Source organism: Nothobranchius furzeri, chromosome 14 (genome assembly GCF_043380555.1).
Source record: "Nothobranchius furzeri strain GRZ-AD chromosome 14, NfurGRZ-RIMD1, whole genome shotgun sequence".
NCBI lineage: Eukaryota > Metazoa > Chordata > Actinopteri > Cyprinodontiformes > Nothobranchiidae > Nothobranchius > Nothobranchius furzeri.
The window spans coordinates 46,166,905-46,183,010 of record NC_091754.1 but is presented as its reverse complement, the minus strand read 5'-3'; the positions used below and the strand labels follow the sequence as shown (position 1 = coordinate 46,183,010).

Here is a 16,106-nt window from a genome sequence, read left to right as displayed (position 1 = left end):
ATATGCATTTCTGACTAACGTAGCAACATTAAAGTCATGGAAACTGTGAGGAGAGCCTGTGAGCATAGCTCTTCGTTGCTGCAGATCTGCAGTGACCAGCTGATGCACGAACTTCAGGGGCTGGTTGGGGCTGTTCATCTAAAATAATACTTGACATATTCTAACAATAAATTCACCTGGAGCCGGTAGAACCGATCGTCCCGCCAAACATCACGAGCCCCGTTAGCCTAGCTAGATAGCGTGACAGCAGCACAACTCCAGCGGGCAAAAGAGAAGGTTTTGGTTGTTTTTAGAGTTATATGAATAAGTACGCTGGTGTTGAGAAGCCTGCAGATGTGTTTACTTCATTCTGCTCTAATTCCTCTTAAAACCTGTTTTTTCCGTCACACATTTCTGGATTCTGTGGATTTTGTCGGACCTTTGTTTCCTATGAATTTTGGATTCTTGACTCCTTGAAGCTTTAAGTGAACTGCAAACCCTTTGGATCTGACAGAGGCAGCTCAGCTAAAGTGTAAGCTCTGCTACTTTGAAGCTACCTTGAATGTCTGTTCTCCCTCTCCTTCTGCCCCACAATAAAGGTTTTATGCTTTCTAAAGCAAATAAAATGAAGCTTAAAGAGGATAAACCACGACTGCTGACCTGCAACAGAAGCAAATGCTGCTGGATCATTTTAGAACTGGTCACTGACCAAGACCTTTGTCAGTCAGAACTCTGCTCCAAGACACCGTTGTTGGGATCCTGCTGCACTATTCCTACTGACTTCCAGCTCCACTCCTGGTCCAGAGGTTGTGGAATGTGGCCGTAGGAGTTTCAACGTGTGTGAACGGTCTTTCAGCCATCCACCGTGGCAACGGGGACATCTCATGGGCATGACGTCACGTGCACAGGGCCAATAGCTAGCCCAGCTCTGGTTTCACTTCCTGTCCAGCTGCTCTGAGCCGAGAACGCGTGATTGGTGCAAATAGGGAGATGTGTACAGAGAGGGATGGCCGGTCAGAGGGCAGTTTGATAGGTGGATCAGGATCCAATCTTTAAGAACGGGACCTTCACACTGATTGGATGAGGTTTTTCCAGGATTGTCCGTTGCTAACCCTAACTAAGCATGCCATTTATTGGTGTGAGAGGAGCAGAAAAACAAACTTCTGCTACCTGTAATGCTGGCGACTATTGGACATGATGGGATGGAACCAGTAAATACCCAGCAGCAGCTGACCTGACTGTTTGTTTTTATTTCCTGCAGCAACGCTCACCTGGTAAAGTCCTGTTTGACCTGGTTTGTGTCCATCTCAACCTGACTGAAGGGGACTACTTTGGACTGGAGTACCAGGACCACCGGAAGATGATGGTAACGGCTCTACAGAAACCCAATAATCCCTTTTTAGGTGTTTGTCCCCCTTATGATCTCCAGTTTTCACATGGAAACCTCTGATTCAGTTTGATGAAGTCAAAAAACATAAAAAGTAAAATATTACATTAGTTTATCAAGTCAGTCTCTAACTTAACCACATCGGTAGCTGAGTGGAGACGTTACTTCCTTTATTAGCCTTTCACAATAAGAGTCCTAGACAAAGACAAGTATTTGGATAAAGTACCCTTAAATGCTGGGTGCGTTGTGTTTTCATCTTGCAGACTAGACTTGAGCTGTGTCAGCAGTAACAAACTTCCTGTTTACACTCTGCAGCTGAGAGTGGAGGGTACCTATGACTTGAGTAAAATGGTTGATGTCGACTGCACTGATTATATAATGCTAATGTGACTCTGGAGTCTGGGTTTGCTGTCCTCTGCAGGTGTGGCTGGATCTCCTGAAGCCGACACTGAAGCAGATCAGACGTGAGTCTCTTCATCATTTATCTAACAACTCGCTCTTGTTAATAAATATGTTTGCACAAAGCTTTGGTTGTTTTCTGCCTCCACTTTCTGTCTCTTTGACCCCCTCCAGGGCCCAAGAACACCATCCTGCGCTTGGTGGTGAAGTTCTTCCCTCCCGACCACACACAGCTCATGGAGGAGCTGACTCGGTAGGTTTCAGAGCCACGCCCACCCACCCAGAGAGGAGCTGTGGGAGCGCTCGTCTGGCTCTGGGCTTTTCTCCAGCCTTCATGAGGAGCTGAAAGCACCAGTTATGGTTTCTGGATGTTCTAAAGATAACTGGTCAGCTCCTCTGCTGCTTCCTGCTTCCTGCTCAGGAACATTTAGAGTTTGGAACCAGACCCATAAAACAGTTTATTGTGTCGACGCTAAAACGAGACGCTAGTGAGAGGTTCTGGTCTGCTCTCCTTCACTTCATCCAAACAACCACCAGACTCGCTCCTTTCAGGACTTCCCATCATGCTTTGTGGCTCCCAGCCAGGCTGGCTTGAGACTAGTAGCAACCCCCCCCCCCCCCACACACACACACACACACACACTCGTGTTACTACTCCGATCCCCGGTCATCCTGCAGCGTTTCTCATCAAACAGGAAGTGGCGGGCGGCTGTTGTTTCCTTGTTTGGCTCCTCTGATGACAGAAACATGGAGGACAGCGGCTATGTTTAGATTTTATTCCTTTAGGTAGAAAACATTTAGTTGGTATTTACACTCAAAATCAAAATATACTACAATAAAGTGCAATTAATAAATATGGATATAAAGTGATAATACTAAACTTAAAATGTATTTAATATAAAGTGGCTATTTAAAGTTTTTTTTTAACAAAGTGAAAGTTTTTTTTTTACCTTACTTAATTTCTATCGTTCCTGCAACCTTCTTCAGAGCTAGCCCCCAATGACGGCATCACTGCAGGCAGCAGCATGTAATACATGTATTATATGTAATATACGTAATGCATATATTACATGTAATACATATATTACATGTAATACATGTATTATGTAATATAATACATGTATTACATATATGTAATATATCTAATACATATAATACATGTAATATATGTAATACATGTAATATATGTATTACATATAATATATATGTATGCATATAATACATGTATTAAATGTATTACATATATTACATATAATACTTGTAATATATATTACATGTACTATATTTAATACATATAATACATGTATTATATGTATATGTATTAAATGTATTATACAGATACATTTATTATATGTAATACATGTATTACATATAATGCATGTGCATGTATAATACAATACATGTGTTATACAGATATTTATTATATCTAATACATGGAATACATATAATATACATTTATTGTATGTAATACATATAATACATGTATTATATATATATTACATGTATAATAGTACAATACATGTATTATACATATATATTTATTATATGTAATATATATAATATACATGTATTATATGTATTTTATGTACATGTAATACATTAAAAACACACACAGATCGCAATTATATTACATGTATTACATGTAATTTGAGAAATCCCACCAAGAGTTTGTTCATGTCAGCAGGGGGCAGCAATGAGCTGTTTAATAGTAATTAAAACTAGCTCTAGCTAAAATCCCCGTGGATCACCAAGAGAAAAGTGTTTGGGCCTGTTTAGAAGATGTTTCCTCCCAACTATTTAAACTACCGATTGCACACACACACACTGATCATGTTACAGCCATACGCTGCCACTGTGTCTTACTCTTGTTCTGCCCTCTGTGCCTGGTGTGACTTTTAAAACGTAAAAGCAATTGAGGGTTTAACCGTTAGATGAAAGTAAAAAAAACTGTTTGTTTCCTAATGTTGATTCTCCACACCTTCACATCAGAGCCATAACATTTCTGTTTAATGTGAGGATTTTTCATGTTAAAACCTTTAATATTTTAAGCATCTCGGCTTTCTTCAGAGCTAAAACATTGCACCAGCTCGGCTCCAGGCTTAAATTAAACCCCATAATTAGAGAAGCCTCGTTAACTCTGAGATTTAATCCTGCATGTGTTAAAGCTGCTGTGTTTAGACACTGAAACGAGCCAGGAGCCTTTGGTGTGGTTGAAGTGAACCTGCCATAAATATTATTTTTACCTGTATAAATATATATTTAACAAAAACCCCATCTTAACATGGCCGTTCCCTGTCTCCCCCCACCCCCCACCCCAGGTATTTGTTTGCCCTGCAGATCAAACGCGACCTGGCCTGTGGCCGTTTGATTTGCAACGACACCAGTGCTGCTCTCATGGTTTCACACATCATTCAGTGTAAGTACCACTCTGAGTAACAGCACAGTTATATAATCCTTAGGATAATCTTTAATGTGGGGCAATAATCTGTAAACAAACCACTTGGTTACATCCAAATTATTTACATTAATTCATGCTTTTTGCATTTAGATGTATAAAAACTCTATCGTTGTAAAAGTTCATTTAATGCTGTTATATCTGGAACAGATACTGGAGGTGTGTCTGTCTCCACACATCAGCTCTTTTTTGTTTTACCTGACTTCTGTAGAACACTTCCTTACCAAAATGAATACATTAAATACATTTTAGCAGGACTGAGAACACGTCCTGGTGGAACACCATCCTCAGCATCTATACAGCTAAGAACTTCAGTAAATCACAGCCTGTTAAATAATGAATTACATTATTTTAAACCACCTTATTCAGATTTGAGCAAACACTGAACCTGCTGAGTCACTGGTAGAGTTAGTCCATATGAGCTGACCTCATAATTAACTCAATTAATTATTAAAGGTTTATCCATTAAGGGTCTATAATATCTAAGCTTCCCTCCTGCCGTTCCTCCACACTTATCTTACAGAATTTGTCCTTCTGCAACTCAATATGGAGTCCAGTTTTGAGATTTAGTCTTCCTGGCAGTGGTGGGCAGTTGTCACGGCAACTGTGTATGTGTAGGGTTGTTATTGCTGGTGCTGGACAGTTGCCAAAACCTGATCCTTGTACATCTGGAATAAATGTCTTTCCCTTGTCTCTTCCCACTAGCTGAGATTGGAGACTTTGATGAGACACAGAGCTGGCAGCATCTCCTCCACAACAAGTACCTACCGGACCAGGACGCCATCAGAGACTTGATTATAGACTGCCACCGCAAGCATGTGTGAGTAGGATTTTCCTTTTTGGGGTTCTGCTGGTGGTCATGATAGTGATTCTACTGTTGTTCTTACTACTGGTCCTACTTGTAGTTCTAGAGGTGGTTCTACTGGTGTTATTAATACTGGTCCTAGTTTTAGTTCTAGAGGTGGTCCTACTGGTGTTCTTACTACTGGTCCTAGTTTTAGTTCTAGAGGTGGTTCTACTGGTGTTATTACTACTGGTCCTAGTTTTAGTTCTAGAGGTGGTCCTACTGGTGTTATTACTACTGGTCCTAGTTGTAGTTCTAGAGATGGTTCTACTGGTGTTCTCCCTACTGGTCCTAGTTTTAGTTCTAGAGGTGGTTCTACTGGTGTTATTACTACTGGTCCTAGTTTTAGTTCTAGAGGTGGTCCTACTGGTGTTCCTACTACTGGTCCTAGTTTTAGTTCTAGAGGTGGTTCTACTGGTGTTATTACTACTGGTCCTAGTTGTAGTTCTAGAGATGGTTCTACTGGTGTTCTCCCTACTGGTCCTAGTTTTAGTTCTAGAGGTGGTTCTACTGGTGTTATTACTACTGGTCCTAGTTTTAGTTCTAGAGGTGGTCCTACTGGTGTTCTTACTACTGGTCCTAGTTTTCGTTCCAGAGGTGGTTCTACTGGTGTTATTACTACTGGTCCTAGTTTTAGTTCTAGAGGTGGTCCTACTGGTGTTCTTACTACTGGTCCTAGTTGTAGTTCTAGAGATGGTTCTACTGGTGTTCTCCCTACTGGTCCTAGTTTTAGTTCTAGAGGTGGTTCTACTGGTGTTATTACTACTGGTCCTAGTTTTAGTTCTAGAGGTGGTCCTACTGGTGTTATTACTACTGGTCCTAGTTTTAGTTCTAGAGGTGGTCCTACTGGGGGTCCTGATATTCTTACCTACATAAAACATCTATGTTTGGGATAAAAGCTGTGGAAAAATGAGTAAAATTATTATTTGGATGGTTAGGGTGAATTGACCTGAACACACTCTCAGATCCAGATCCGCCTTGGTCAGATTTACTTAAGGGTGAGGTAGGTAAGGGCATAAGAAAAGTGTCTCAACAGACCCCCCCAAGGGATGAAAGTCAGTACACACAGCTTTCTTGGACCTACGAAGTCACAGACTAAGGATCTGAATCTGACTGTTAGATACGCATTTTCTACACACTCCCAGCGATTTGATACATTAACAATACGGTGAACCCTCTGCCGATACGATTCCTCCCTGTTCACGGTTCAATAACGATTTGGAATTGATCTTTGATTTGATACAATTCATGATGCGATTTGAAACGGTTCAACACATTAAAAATAATTTACATGCCCACATCTGGTTTTTAAGGCATCATCACAATGTTTTCCCTCTCTGTGAGGGATGTATTAGATCCTCTTTTTTTTTCTCGATTAATCAATAAATTCAAAATGAAAACAAATGCACTTCATCAGTGATGTTATACATTTTAATATATTGTGGTACATTCAGTCAGACAATATTAGCAATTTTTAGACTGAATTTATTGTAGGAAAACCCAAAAAACAGTCCAAACTGATATGGAACATGAGGAATCTGCACCATAACAGGGATATGCATTTTAATGGCAAAAACAGAACCCATTGCACACTGCTGCCAACTAGCGGTTGGAGTTTGAGTTGCACCAAAGGAAAAGAAAATGCACAAATGTTTGCATGTTAATTCTTCCAAAAACTGGATACACAGCTTTCAAATATCTATATAATATTGCAGGGAAAAATGTCACGATATATTGCCTTTTCGATATTTTCTTACATCCCAAATAACTGATAATAAATCATTATTGAATCAAGTAAACTCATTTGGTATATTTAAGATCTGTAACAAGGCATTTCAAGAATAAACTATTATGTTGATTCATTCATTACTGTAAAGCAGTCAAGACTTATTAAAATCACTTAACACAAAATATTCACTAATAATGGAATTGTAACTTACCTGCTGCTGTAGCCTGTTGTTACTGTTCCTACTGGAGAAGCAGGGAGACGTGAGTTTATATCAGCTGTTTACTGGACTTCTCTGGACCACTCGTAAGGGCAAAGTGTCATTCTGTCTGGAGTGTTTTAGTTCTGCACAAATGTCACAACAATAAGCGATTATCTTAAATTACCTCACACAAAGCTTCAGGTGTGCAGATCTGTAAGAATACTGCTGCTGCACAAACCAGAGATCATGTCACGGAGAGGTTTATTTTATTTCGGCAAGTACAGGAAGCACGTACGTCTGTTAATATTGTCCCAATACCGTCCAACCACAGCTGTGCAGTGCTCACCACCAAGCTTCTGCTAAGAAATGGATGATTTGTTCAATGCCCCTCAAAAAACGAAGCCATAGCAGGTAAACTATGAGGTAATCGATCTAACCATTGTTTTTATCGACGAGAGACGCGCGTAGAAAGATGCATCGCGATATAGCCGTCAGTTATAACCGATGCAACCTGAAGCTACCGGTGCAGTCGCATCGCTAACGTTATGAACGAACCACCAGTTCAGAGCGGTGAATCTCTCCATCCCTATTACAAACATGCCTCCAAGCAAACAGGAAGTTTTGACTCAAAACTTGACTTTTTGACCTTGTTTGGACCGTTTGGTCGAAGTCCAGTTTGTGTTTTTGTGAGCATTAGTGCTGTTTTCCTTCAGATGTCTAAATTAGATTTGTGTGTTTGGTTCCAAATCTGCTGTGTTTACTGCAGAAAGGCTGGTGAAGATCAGCAAAGCATGTAGAACACATCTGAGCTGAGGTGTCAGGATGCTGTTAATAAACACACACACCACTGGAAAACAAACATCTGGTCCGTATATCTTTCATCTTCCCCTCGGCCGGCACAGGAAGGAAGTGGCTAATTCAGCAGCTCATACAGGAAACAGGAAGTTGTTCCTGAATTTGAAAGGGAAAGAGCTCCTTGTGGGCAGGTTTCTCCCCCTCTGGTGTAGAACAGCGGTCCTGTAGTGGTGTAGAACGTCTTTTTGGTGCAAGTGTCCCTGATTGAAATCTGTCCTCCACAGCGGACAGACTCCAGCTGAATCTGACTATCAGCTGCTGGAAATCGCCCGGCGGCTGGAGATGTACGGCGTGCGTCTGCATCCTGCCAAGGACCGAGAGGGCACCAAACTCAGCCTGGCCGTGGCGCACACCGGGGTCCTGGTCTTCCAGGTATCCCCTTTAAAAACCATATTCACACCCTGGCATACATGTCAGTTTAGACATTTAGGTCCTGCATGAGCCGAGTTGTTTTATTTAGCTAAAACCAGATCAGTCATGAGTTTCCTCTCTTCCAACTGAGAGGATCTTGTCTCTGATTGGTAAACTATAAGTCCAGGTATGAGATAAACATAAACATCTCTAAACCAGCAAATGTTTGTCTTTAAAAAAAAAGAAAGTTGAGTAATTTAAACTATAAATCCAGTCTGGAGACATTTACAAGGCCGGAACTCGGGCTTGATCCGGCTGTAACGAGCTGTACATTCCTGGAATATTTTCCTTGAAGGCTGTCTTGTGTTGTCTCCAACTGCTCATGACTAAAGCCTGGTTCATGCTTCTCCGTCAGCTCCGCAAGGGACAGACACGCACGGATTGACGGAAGCGTTTTGCTCTCATACTTCTCCGTCTCCTGGAGAGTGTTGCAAAGCAATTCCCTGCCAGGAGCACAGAGGGCGTAGCGCTGTTCTGTGGTATCCTGTCATGTATCGGTCCAAGATAGTGTGTTTATATTGTGTTTTTTGTGTATATAAGAGACTTTTAACACGGACATATTTGTCTCTCATTCTCCCACCTCTTCATGCGCTTGTCACCTCTAAACCCACGTTTTCCGTCCACAAATAAAACGCTTGCTGCGCATCTTTTCACTCCTCCCGTCACAGGGAATTAAACGTTCATGTTTTTAGAGTTTTTTCGCGAGGTCTTCTTCAAGCTTCTTCGTGTCTGCCGCTAGTTATCCTCGGCTCTCTTTATGTTTTTGAGGGCGCAATGGCGGCGGTGTAGACGACAGCGGCGTCCTGACCAATCACAAGCTTTTGTTCTCCGTCTCGACTGACGGATGTTTAGAAAAGAGAGCTCGACTCCGTCCGTCCTTGCAGAGCTCTCCGACAGGCCCGCAAGGATGTTGCGTGTCTCCGCACTGACGCAGACGGAGAAGCATGAATCAGGCCTAACCCGAAACCTGAAGGTCTTCTGGGAACATTTGAAAACCAGGTCATACATGCACGTATGTGTATGCAGGTCACACGTGCACATATGTGCCTGCAGGTCATATGTGCATGTATGTGCCTGCAGGTCATATGTGCATGTATGTGTGTGCAGGTCATATGTGCATGTATGTGTCTGCAGGTCATATGTGCACGTATGTGTCTGCAGGTCATATGTGCACGTATGTGTCTGCAGGTCATATGTGCACGTATGTGTCTGCAGGTCATATGTGCACGTATGTGTCTGCAGGTCATATGTGCACGTATGTGTCTGCAGTTCACACGTGCACGTATGTGCCTGCAGGTCATATGTGCACGTATGTGTGTGCAGGTCATATGTGCACGTATGTGTGTGCAGGTCATATGTGCACGTATGTGTCTGCAGGTCATATGTGCACGTATGTGTCTGCAGGTCATATGTGCACGTATGTGTCTGCAGTTCACACGTGCACGTATGTGTCTGCAGGTCACGCGTGCATGTATGTGTCTGCAGGTCACTCGTGCACGTATGTGTCTGCAGGTCACGCGTGCACGTATGTGTCTGCAGGTCACATGTGCACGTATGTGTCTGCAGGTCACACGTGCACGTATGTGTCTGCAGTTCACACGTGCACGTATGTGTCTGCAGGTCACACGTACACGTATGTGTCTGCTGGTCACGCGTGCACGTATGTGTCTGCAGGTCACGCGTGCACGTATGTGTCTGCAGGTCACGCGTGCACGTATGTGTCTGCAGGTCACGCGTGCACGTATGTGTCTGCAGGTCACGCGTGCACAAATGTGTCTGCAGGTCACACGTGCACAAATGTGTCTGCAGGTCACACGTGCACAAATGTGTCTGCAGGTCACACGTGCACGTATGTGTCTGCAGGTCACACGTGCACGTATGTGTCTGCAGGTCACGCGTGCACGTATGTGTATGCAGGTCACATGTGCACGTATGATGCAGGTCACATGTGCACGTATGTGTCTGCAGGTCACGCGTGCACGTATGTGTCTGCAGGTCACGCGTGCGTGTATGTGTCTGCAGGTCACGCGTGCGTGTATGTGTCTGCAGGTCACGCGTGCGTGTATGTGTCTGCAGGTCACGCGTGCGTGTATGTGTCTGCAGGTCACGCGTGCGTGTATGTGTCTGCAGGTCACGCGTGCGTGTATGTGTCTACAGGTCACGCGTGCACAAATGTGTCTGCAGGTCACATGTCCACGTATGTGTCTGCAGGTCACGCGTGCGCGTATGTGTCTACAGGTCACGCGTGCACAAATGTGTCTGCAGGTCACATGTCCACGTATGTGTCTGCAGGTCACATGTGCACGTATGTGTCTCCAGGTCACGCGTGCGCCTATGTGTCTCCAGGTCACACGTGCGCATATGTGTCTGCAGGTCACTCGTGCACAAATGTGTCTGCAGGTCACATGTGCAAGTGTGTGTCTGCAGGTTACACGTGCACGTATGTGTCTGCAGGTTACACGTGCACGTATGTGTCTGCAGGTCACACGTGTGTGTCTGCAGGTCACGCGTGCACGTATGTTTGTGGTTTTTATGCTGATGCTTTCTCCTTTTTAGGGCTACACAAAAATAAACGCCTTCAATTGGTCCAAGATCCGGAAACTGAGCTTCAAACGAAAACGCTTTCTGATCAAGCTGAGATCCGACCCCGGTGTAAGTCTGAGTTCTTTTGTCCTATGGGTTTTCTTTCATCAGAGTTAATTTGTCCCTCCTCGTCTTCTAGCAGAATTCCCATCACGACACGCTGGAGTTTGCCATGGCCAGCAGGGACTGCTGCAAGATATTCTGGAAGATCTGTGTGGAATATCACGCCTTCTTCAGGCTCTTTGAAGAGCCTAAGCCTAAACCCAAACCTATCATCTTCACCAGGGGGTCCTCATTCCGTTTCAGGTGAGCTGCCAAAGAACACCTCTTCTGTCAGATCCAATCACTGAACTGCTTATTGTGGACACAGTTGATGCGAGCGCCTTTACTTTCATGAGCTCCAGAGGTTATGTTAGTTACCCAAGACCTAACCCTAGAGTCAGGTCTTTGTCCTGGCTGACCCATTAAGACATCATACCGGGAAATCAGCATCGATACGTTGTGTCTTATGAACTTGCCGTGATGGCATAGCGATGCTGGAATTTTGGCTTTCATGCTGCCAAGCTTGGCAGTAATATTCCCACAAAGCCAGACTCATGAAGGAAAATTCTGCTTTGGCACGACAGCGGGTGATGTCTCGATCAGGTGTGGATTGTACGCTGAGCACTGGCTGGCAACTGTATTGAAAATGAAAGTAAAGACGGGCATAAGTTCAGCTTCTGTAGCCAGAATGAGCTGAGACAATTAACTGGAGTGATGCAAAGCTCCGGGAGCTTCTCTTTGTTAGGTCTGGAGCACAGATCACAAGACAGTTCAGGGGGACTGTGGAGCACAGACACATTTAGGAGCGACTTGTGAAATAGGAGCATGGCTTCAAATGCAATAAATAACAAGTTAACTGTGGCAGCGCAGAAACCGTCCCCACACCCTCATTAGGCCATCGCCTAATCTTTTGTGAAAATCACGATTGCTCCACAATACCATCACAGTCTGACCACTTATGAACAGTCTTCATCCCTACTGACTCAACTGTCTTCGTCTCAACTGACTCTGATCTTTTCCTGACTGACCCAAGCGTCTTTCGTCTAGACTGACTCGGATCTTTTCCTGACTGACTCATCTGTCTTTGTCTAGACCACATGTGTCAGACACAAGGCCCGCGGGCCAGATGCGGCCCGCGGAGCATTTTTATGTGGCCCGCGAGATAAATATCAAAAATATATTAAAACTGGCCCGCTGGCCAATTTTACCGCAAAGACTTCAACTCCCATGATGCTTTGCGGCGTCAGCGCAGAGCCGACGTGTCCCCTCCTTTGTGTTTTCCCAGCTCCTGCTGCCGGTATCTGCAACTCCGCTATCTCTGACAAACTACACTCTTCTCACTCAGCGCCGAGTTCACTCAGCTATTTTCTGACGTTGAAGCCCAGAAACAGAGATTCTAGCCGCTCAGTAATGTGTTCACGACTGAAAGAGAAAGTTTTCCAACTATCGTCCAGACAGAGCTGATATAACTCCAGCGAGCAGCGACACGCTCAAACCAGCACGACTCTGTGGTTGTGTTTCCTCCCCGACACACAACAACGCGGTCGAGCTGCTCAGACATGTTCATCAGCACAAACCTATGTGAGCACCTGTTGTCATCTAATGTTGTCGTTATTATGATGAAGATGAACAAAACAACAGGAGTCTCCTCCTCAGCCCAGATCAACCCCATGATGCAGGTATCTGGCTGGAACAGGTGAGCATCACAGTAAACCAGTGGAGCAAACTGAGCTTTCAATATGTTGGTTTTCTGCTCTTTTTCTGCTCCAAAACATGAAAGTTAACAGGTGAGATGTTGCATTTTCATTTAAGATAAAATGATATTTTTATTTTGTTGTTGGCCCGTGAGAAAAGATTTAACCTACAGTAAACAGGAAGTGGAAAGGCTGCAGATAGATGAATAGAATAGAAAATCCCTTTATTGTTCCTCAGTGGGGAAAGCTAGACGTCACAGCAGCGATGACACTTATTACAGGAGAAAAAAAGAAGAATAAAAAATGAGAAAAATGAACAAACAACATGAAAACATAAATCCTGAATGGATTTATAAAATGCTGATTATACCACAAGTAATGAATACCACTGATGCCTTTTATTTAAAACTGACTTGCTCGTGTGTAATTTGGTTTTTCCACATTCAGTGTTAATGCAGAAATAAGTTTGTTTCCAAATTTAAAGGTTCAAAATTGCATAAATGTTGATAAAGAAAATGTGCAAATTTGCCGTCACTTTTTCAAAAAATATTAAGTTTGGCCCTCGACTCCGTCCCAGAGTTTCATTTCGGCTCCGTGTGAGTTTGAGTTCGACACCCCTGGTCTAGACTGACTCAAATCTTTTCCTGACTGACCCAAGTGTCTTCGTCTCGACTGACTCGGATCTTTTCCTGACTGACTCAACTGTTTCGACTGACTCGGATCGTATCCTGACTGACTCAACTGTTTTGACTGACTCGGATCTTATCCTGACTGACTCAACAGTCTGTGTTGGTGTGTTTTTTAGTGGTCGAACCCAGAAGCAGGTCTTCGACCACCTGAAAGACTCGGAACTGAAGAGAGTTCCTTTTGAGAGGTGAGACTTCTTCAGACCTGAAGTAATCAGATTACTTTTTGAGTCAGATCATTACTTGCAGGTGCTTTAACCTCCTGCCGTCTTCACAGGAAACACAGTAAGATTCTGTCCAACAGTAGCGTGACCCCCCAGTCTACTTCCTGGAGATCCCATGAGCCAAAAGAGGTGGATCTTCTGCTCTTTGTTTGTTTTTCTGAAGCTGTAAACAACAATTTAGCTAAACGTAAATAACTGCTTTCTTCTTCTGTGGTATAATTGCAGAACATTGCTTCGGCGCTCCTAGCAGACCAACTGGACTCAGTCCGCCTGGGCCAGGAGGTTAAATCTACTGGCTCAGAGGACGTCGCCCCTCCTACCAACGGTTTCCATGACAACACAGTTGGCTCAGGCTCCGCCCAGCAGAACCACGCAAGCCAGCAGCTCCTGAACCCAGGTCCAACCTGCAGCGCTAACAGAGGCAGCAGCTCCTCTATCCCTTACATAGACTGCAGCGACATAGACAGTGAATGTGACGTGACCAAGAGCAGCCGGGCCCCCAGGGGCCATGGCGCCAACAGCACCGAGGACGAGTCATACGGGTGTGAGGGTAGAGCAGGGCGTGGCGCCGGGAGTCTGTTCGGGGCCGTAAATGGGTTCTATCACACCAATCACCAGGGAGTGATGCAGCAGGGGGGCAGGAAGGTTCTGGACCTGGAGCTAGCCCATCCTCAGGTTCAGTCAGATGTCAGCTCCTTCCAGGGCCGCGTTCCCCTCCACAGCACGCTGCTGGAGGAGATCTTCCAGGACCGGGACAAGCGGGGGGGCGCGCTGGGCCGGCCGCTTGGGACCGGAACCCGTAGCCAGTGCTCCAGCCCGGTGATCAGCAGCTTCCACCCGCGTACCAACTCCCTCAGTCACGCTGAGGTCACCAACGATTCCCACCAACCACGATCCACGTCCCGGTGGGATGACGGCGGTCATTATTTCAGTAAACGACCCGGCGTTGTTGCAGTGGAACCACCCTCATCATCCCGTCCCCTAAACCAATATGGCAGCTACTCCCCTATCATCTCAAACCACACCCCGCCACATTTTGCCAATCCGTACAACAACAACAACATGAGGAATCGGTCCGACACCGACCCGTTCATCCTCAGCCAGCTGACGTCCACCCCGGTCCACCACAGTGACCTGTATCGCCCCGGGTTCCAAACCCAAGCCCCCTGTTCCGCCCCTATGGAGCGGAAACCCATGGTAACGAATGGTAACCATGGTAACCTTGTGGTTCCAGGGCAGGCGCGCTCCAACACCGTGCAGCGGTTGTTTGGCCGTCAGGGGAAGCCCAGAAACAACCAGAGCAACTTAAACCAGCCGGTTCAGATGATAGATGGGTCCACCAGCAGCGGCACCGACACCAGCGACACCGAGTCCGACACCGGCGGCAGCGCGTACAGTCAGCCGCTAACATACGGCAACCCGGCCGCTGTCAGCTCCTTCAGCTCTGCGAACTCCAACGTCGTGAACTCCACCTCGCTGCTGCGGAGCAAACTCTCGTTTGGGAGTCTGCAGCTGGAGGATGGGAACGATGAGGAGGAGGGAGGGTGCTACCACTTTAACGAGGAAGAGGTCGAAGGTCGCGTGTTTAGCTGCTGAGGCTTTTCAACAGTTTTGATAGAAATGCGTTTTTTACCTCCTAACTTTAGATGAAATCAGGTTTTTACTGTTGTAAATAGCAGAAATGCAAAAAACTTCCTTCACACGTGCCATAACTTTATAAACTCGTGTAGATACCAACCTGGAGGGACACTTGGCGTTTGTACTACTGTTGCTGTCGAGGACGTCCGTGTCTGGCAAGAATCCAGATGTGTTGCAGGTGGTTTGGTCCAGGTTAAGCAGAAGGTTTGGCCTTTTGGTGGCATTATTTGCTTAGTGTTTGTGTTTGTAGCCTTTCAAGAAAAACTTTATTAACCTGACTATGTGTTGTGCAATCGAGGTGTTCTTCTGCAAAGTTACGAAGTTGAAAAGCAGGAAAATGGACTGGAGTTGTTCACTGTTTGTAGATTATAGATGTATTAAATCACCAGTCTGATGTGAACGAGCCGTTTCCCCTGATAGATCTCTGCCTTTTTGTCACCTAAAGCAGCGATATGTAAGAAATAATCAGCCAAGTAAACCCAGAAGAGTCTAATGTCGTCGTCATGGTGGAGGGATGGTTACCTTCAACCTTCTCAGCCAGCTGGGGGGTGCTCACTTTGTCTCCTTTTGAAACGAGGGGCGTCGTTACTGTCTATCGTCCCGCCTCCATACTTCCTGGTTCCAGAGCCAATCATATTTAAGCCCACGGGTTTACCAAGTCTTCCCTGACACTTGTGAGTACAGCCAAGGTAGAACCAACAGTGGTGCATGGCGGCGGTGGTGTGATGGTGTGGGACTGCTCTGCTAACTCAGTGTGTGTTTTACACACCCTTTCTGCCTGTAGTTGATGTTGGTCTCCTCTGGAGATGCTGGGTTGGTCTGTAGGGCGGTGTAGAGGGTTGTGTTTGAGACTAGAGAGTCGTCGCTGTGGCTTTAGTCGATGTTTGTCTGTGAAACTGGCAGGAACAGATCGTCTTGTTTTTGTTGTAAATCACAGCCACAGTCCTTAACGCATCCATTGCTGTCTGCTTTGCTTGGCTC

At 45.0% G+C, this 16,106-nt stretch overlaps 1 protein-coding gene across 5 annotated transcripts in view; it reads left to right on the top strand.

Annotated features, from left to right (window-relative positions):
* Positions 1 to 16,106, top strand: part of LOC107380890 (FERM, ARHGEF and pleckstrin domain-containing protein 1) — a 51,747-nt gene that overhangs the window by 27,463 nt on the left and 8,178 nt on the right. For 4 of the 5 annotated variants that reach the window (XM_054743040.2, XM_054743043.2, XM_054743042.2 and 1 more), the window contains exons 3-13: positions 1,241 to 1,345; positions 1,788 to 1,830; positions 1,940 to 2,018; positions 4,084 to 4,181; positions 4,926 to 5,040; positions 8,072 to 8,219; positions 10,815 to 10,910; positions 10,981 to 11,147; positions 13,383 to 13,451; positions 13,541 to 13,616; positions 13,713 to 13,884. In XM_054743040.2, the coding sequence (XP_054599015.1) occupies positions 1,241 to 1,345; positions 1,788 to 1,830; positions 1,940 to 2,018; positions 4,084 to 4,181; positions 4,926 to 5,040; positions 8,072 to 8,219; positions 10,815 to 10,910; positions 10,981 to 11,147; positions 13,383 to 13,451; positions 13,541 to 13,616; positions 13,713 to 13,884 (1,168 nt within the window). The remainder of the gene's footprint in view (positions 1 to 1,240; positions 1,346 to 1,787; positions 1,831 to 1,939; positions 2,019 to 4,083; positions 4,182 to 4,925; positions 5,041 to 8,071; positions 8,220 to 10,814; positions 10,911 to 10,980; positions 11,148 to 13,382; positions 13,452 to 13,540; positions 13,617 to 13,712; positions 13,885 to 16,106) is intronic. The other variant, XM_054743041.2, reaches the window with a different exon arrangement.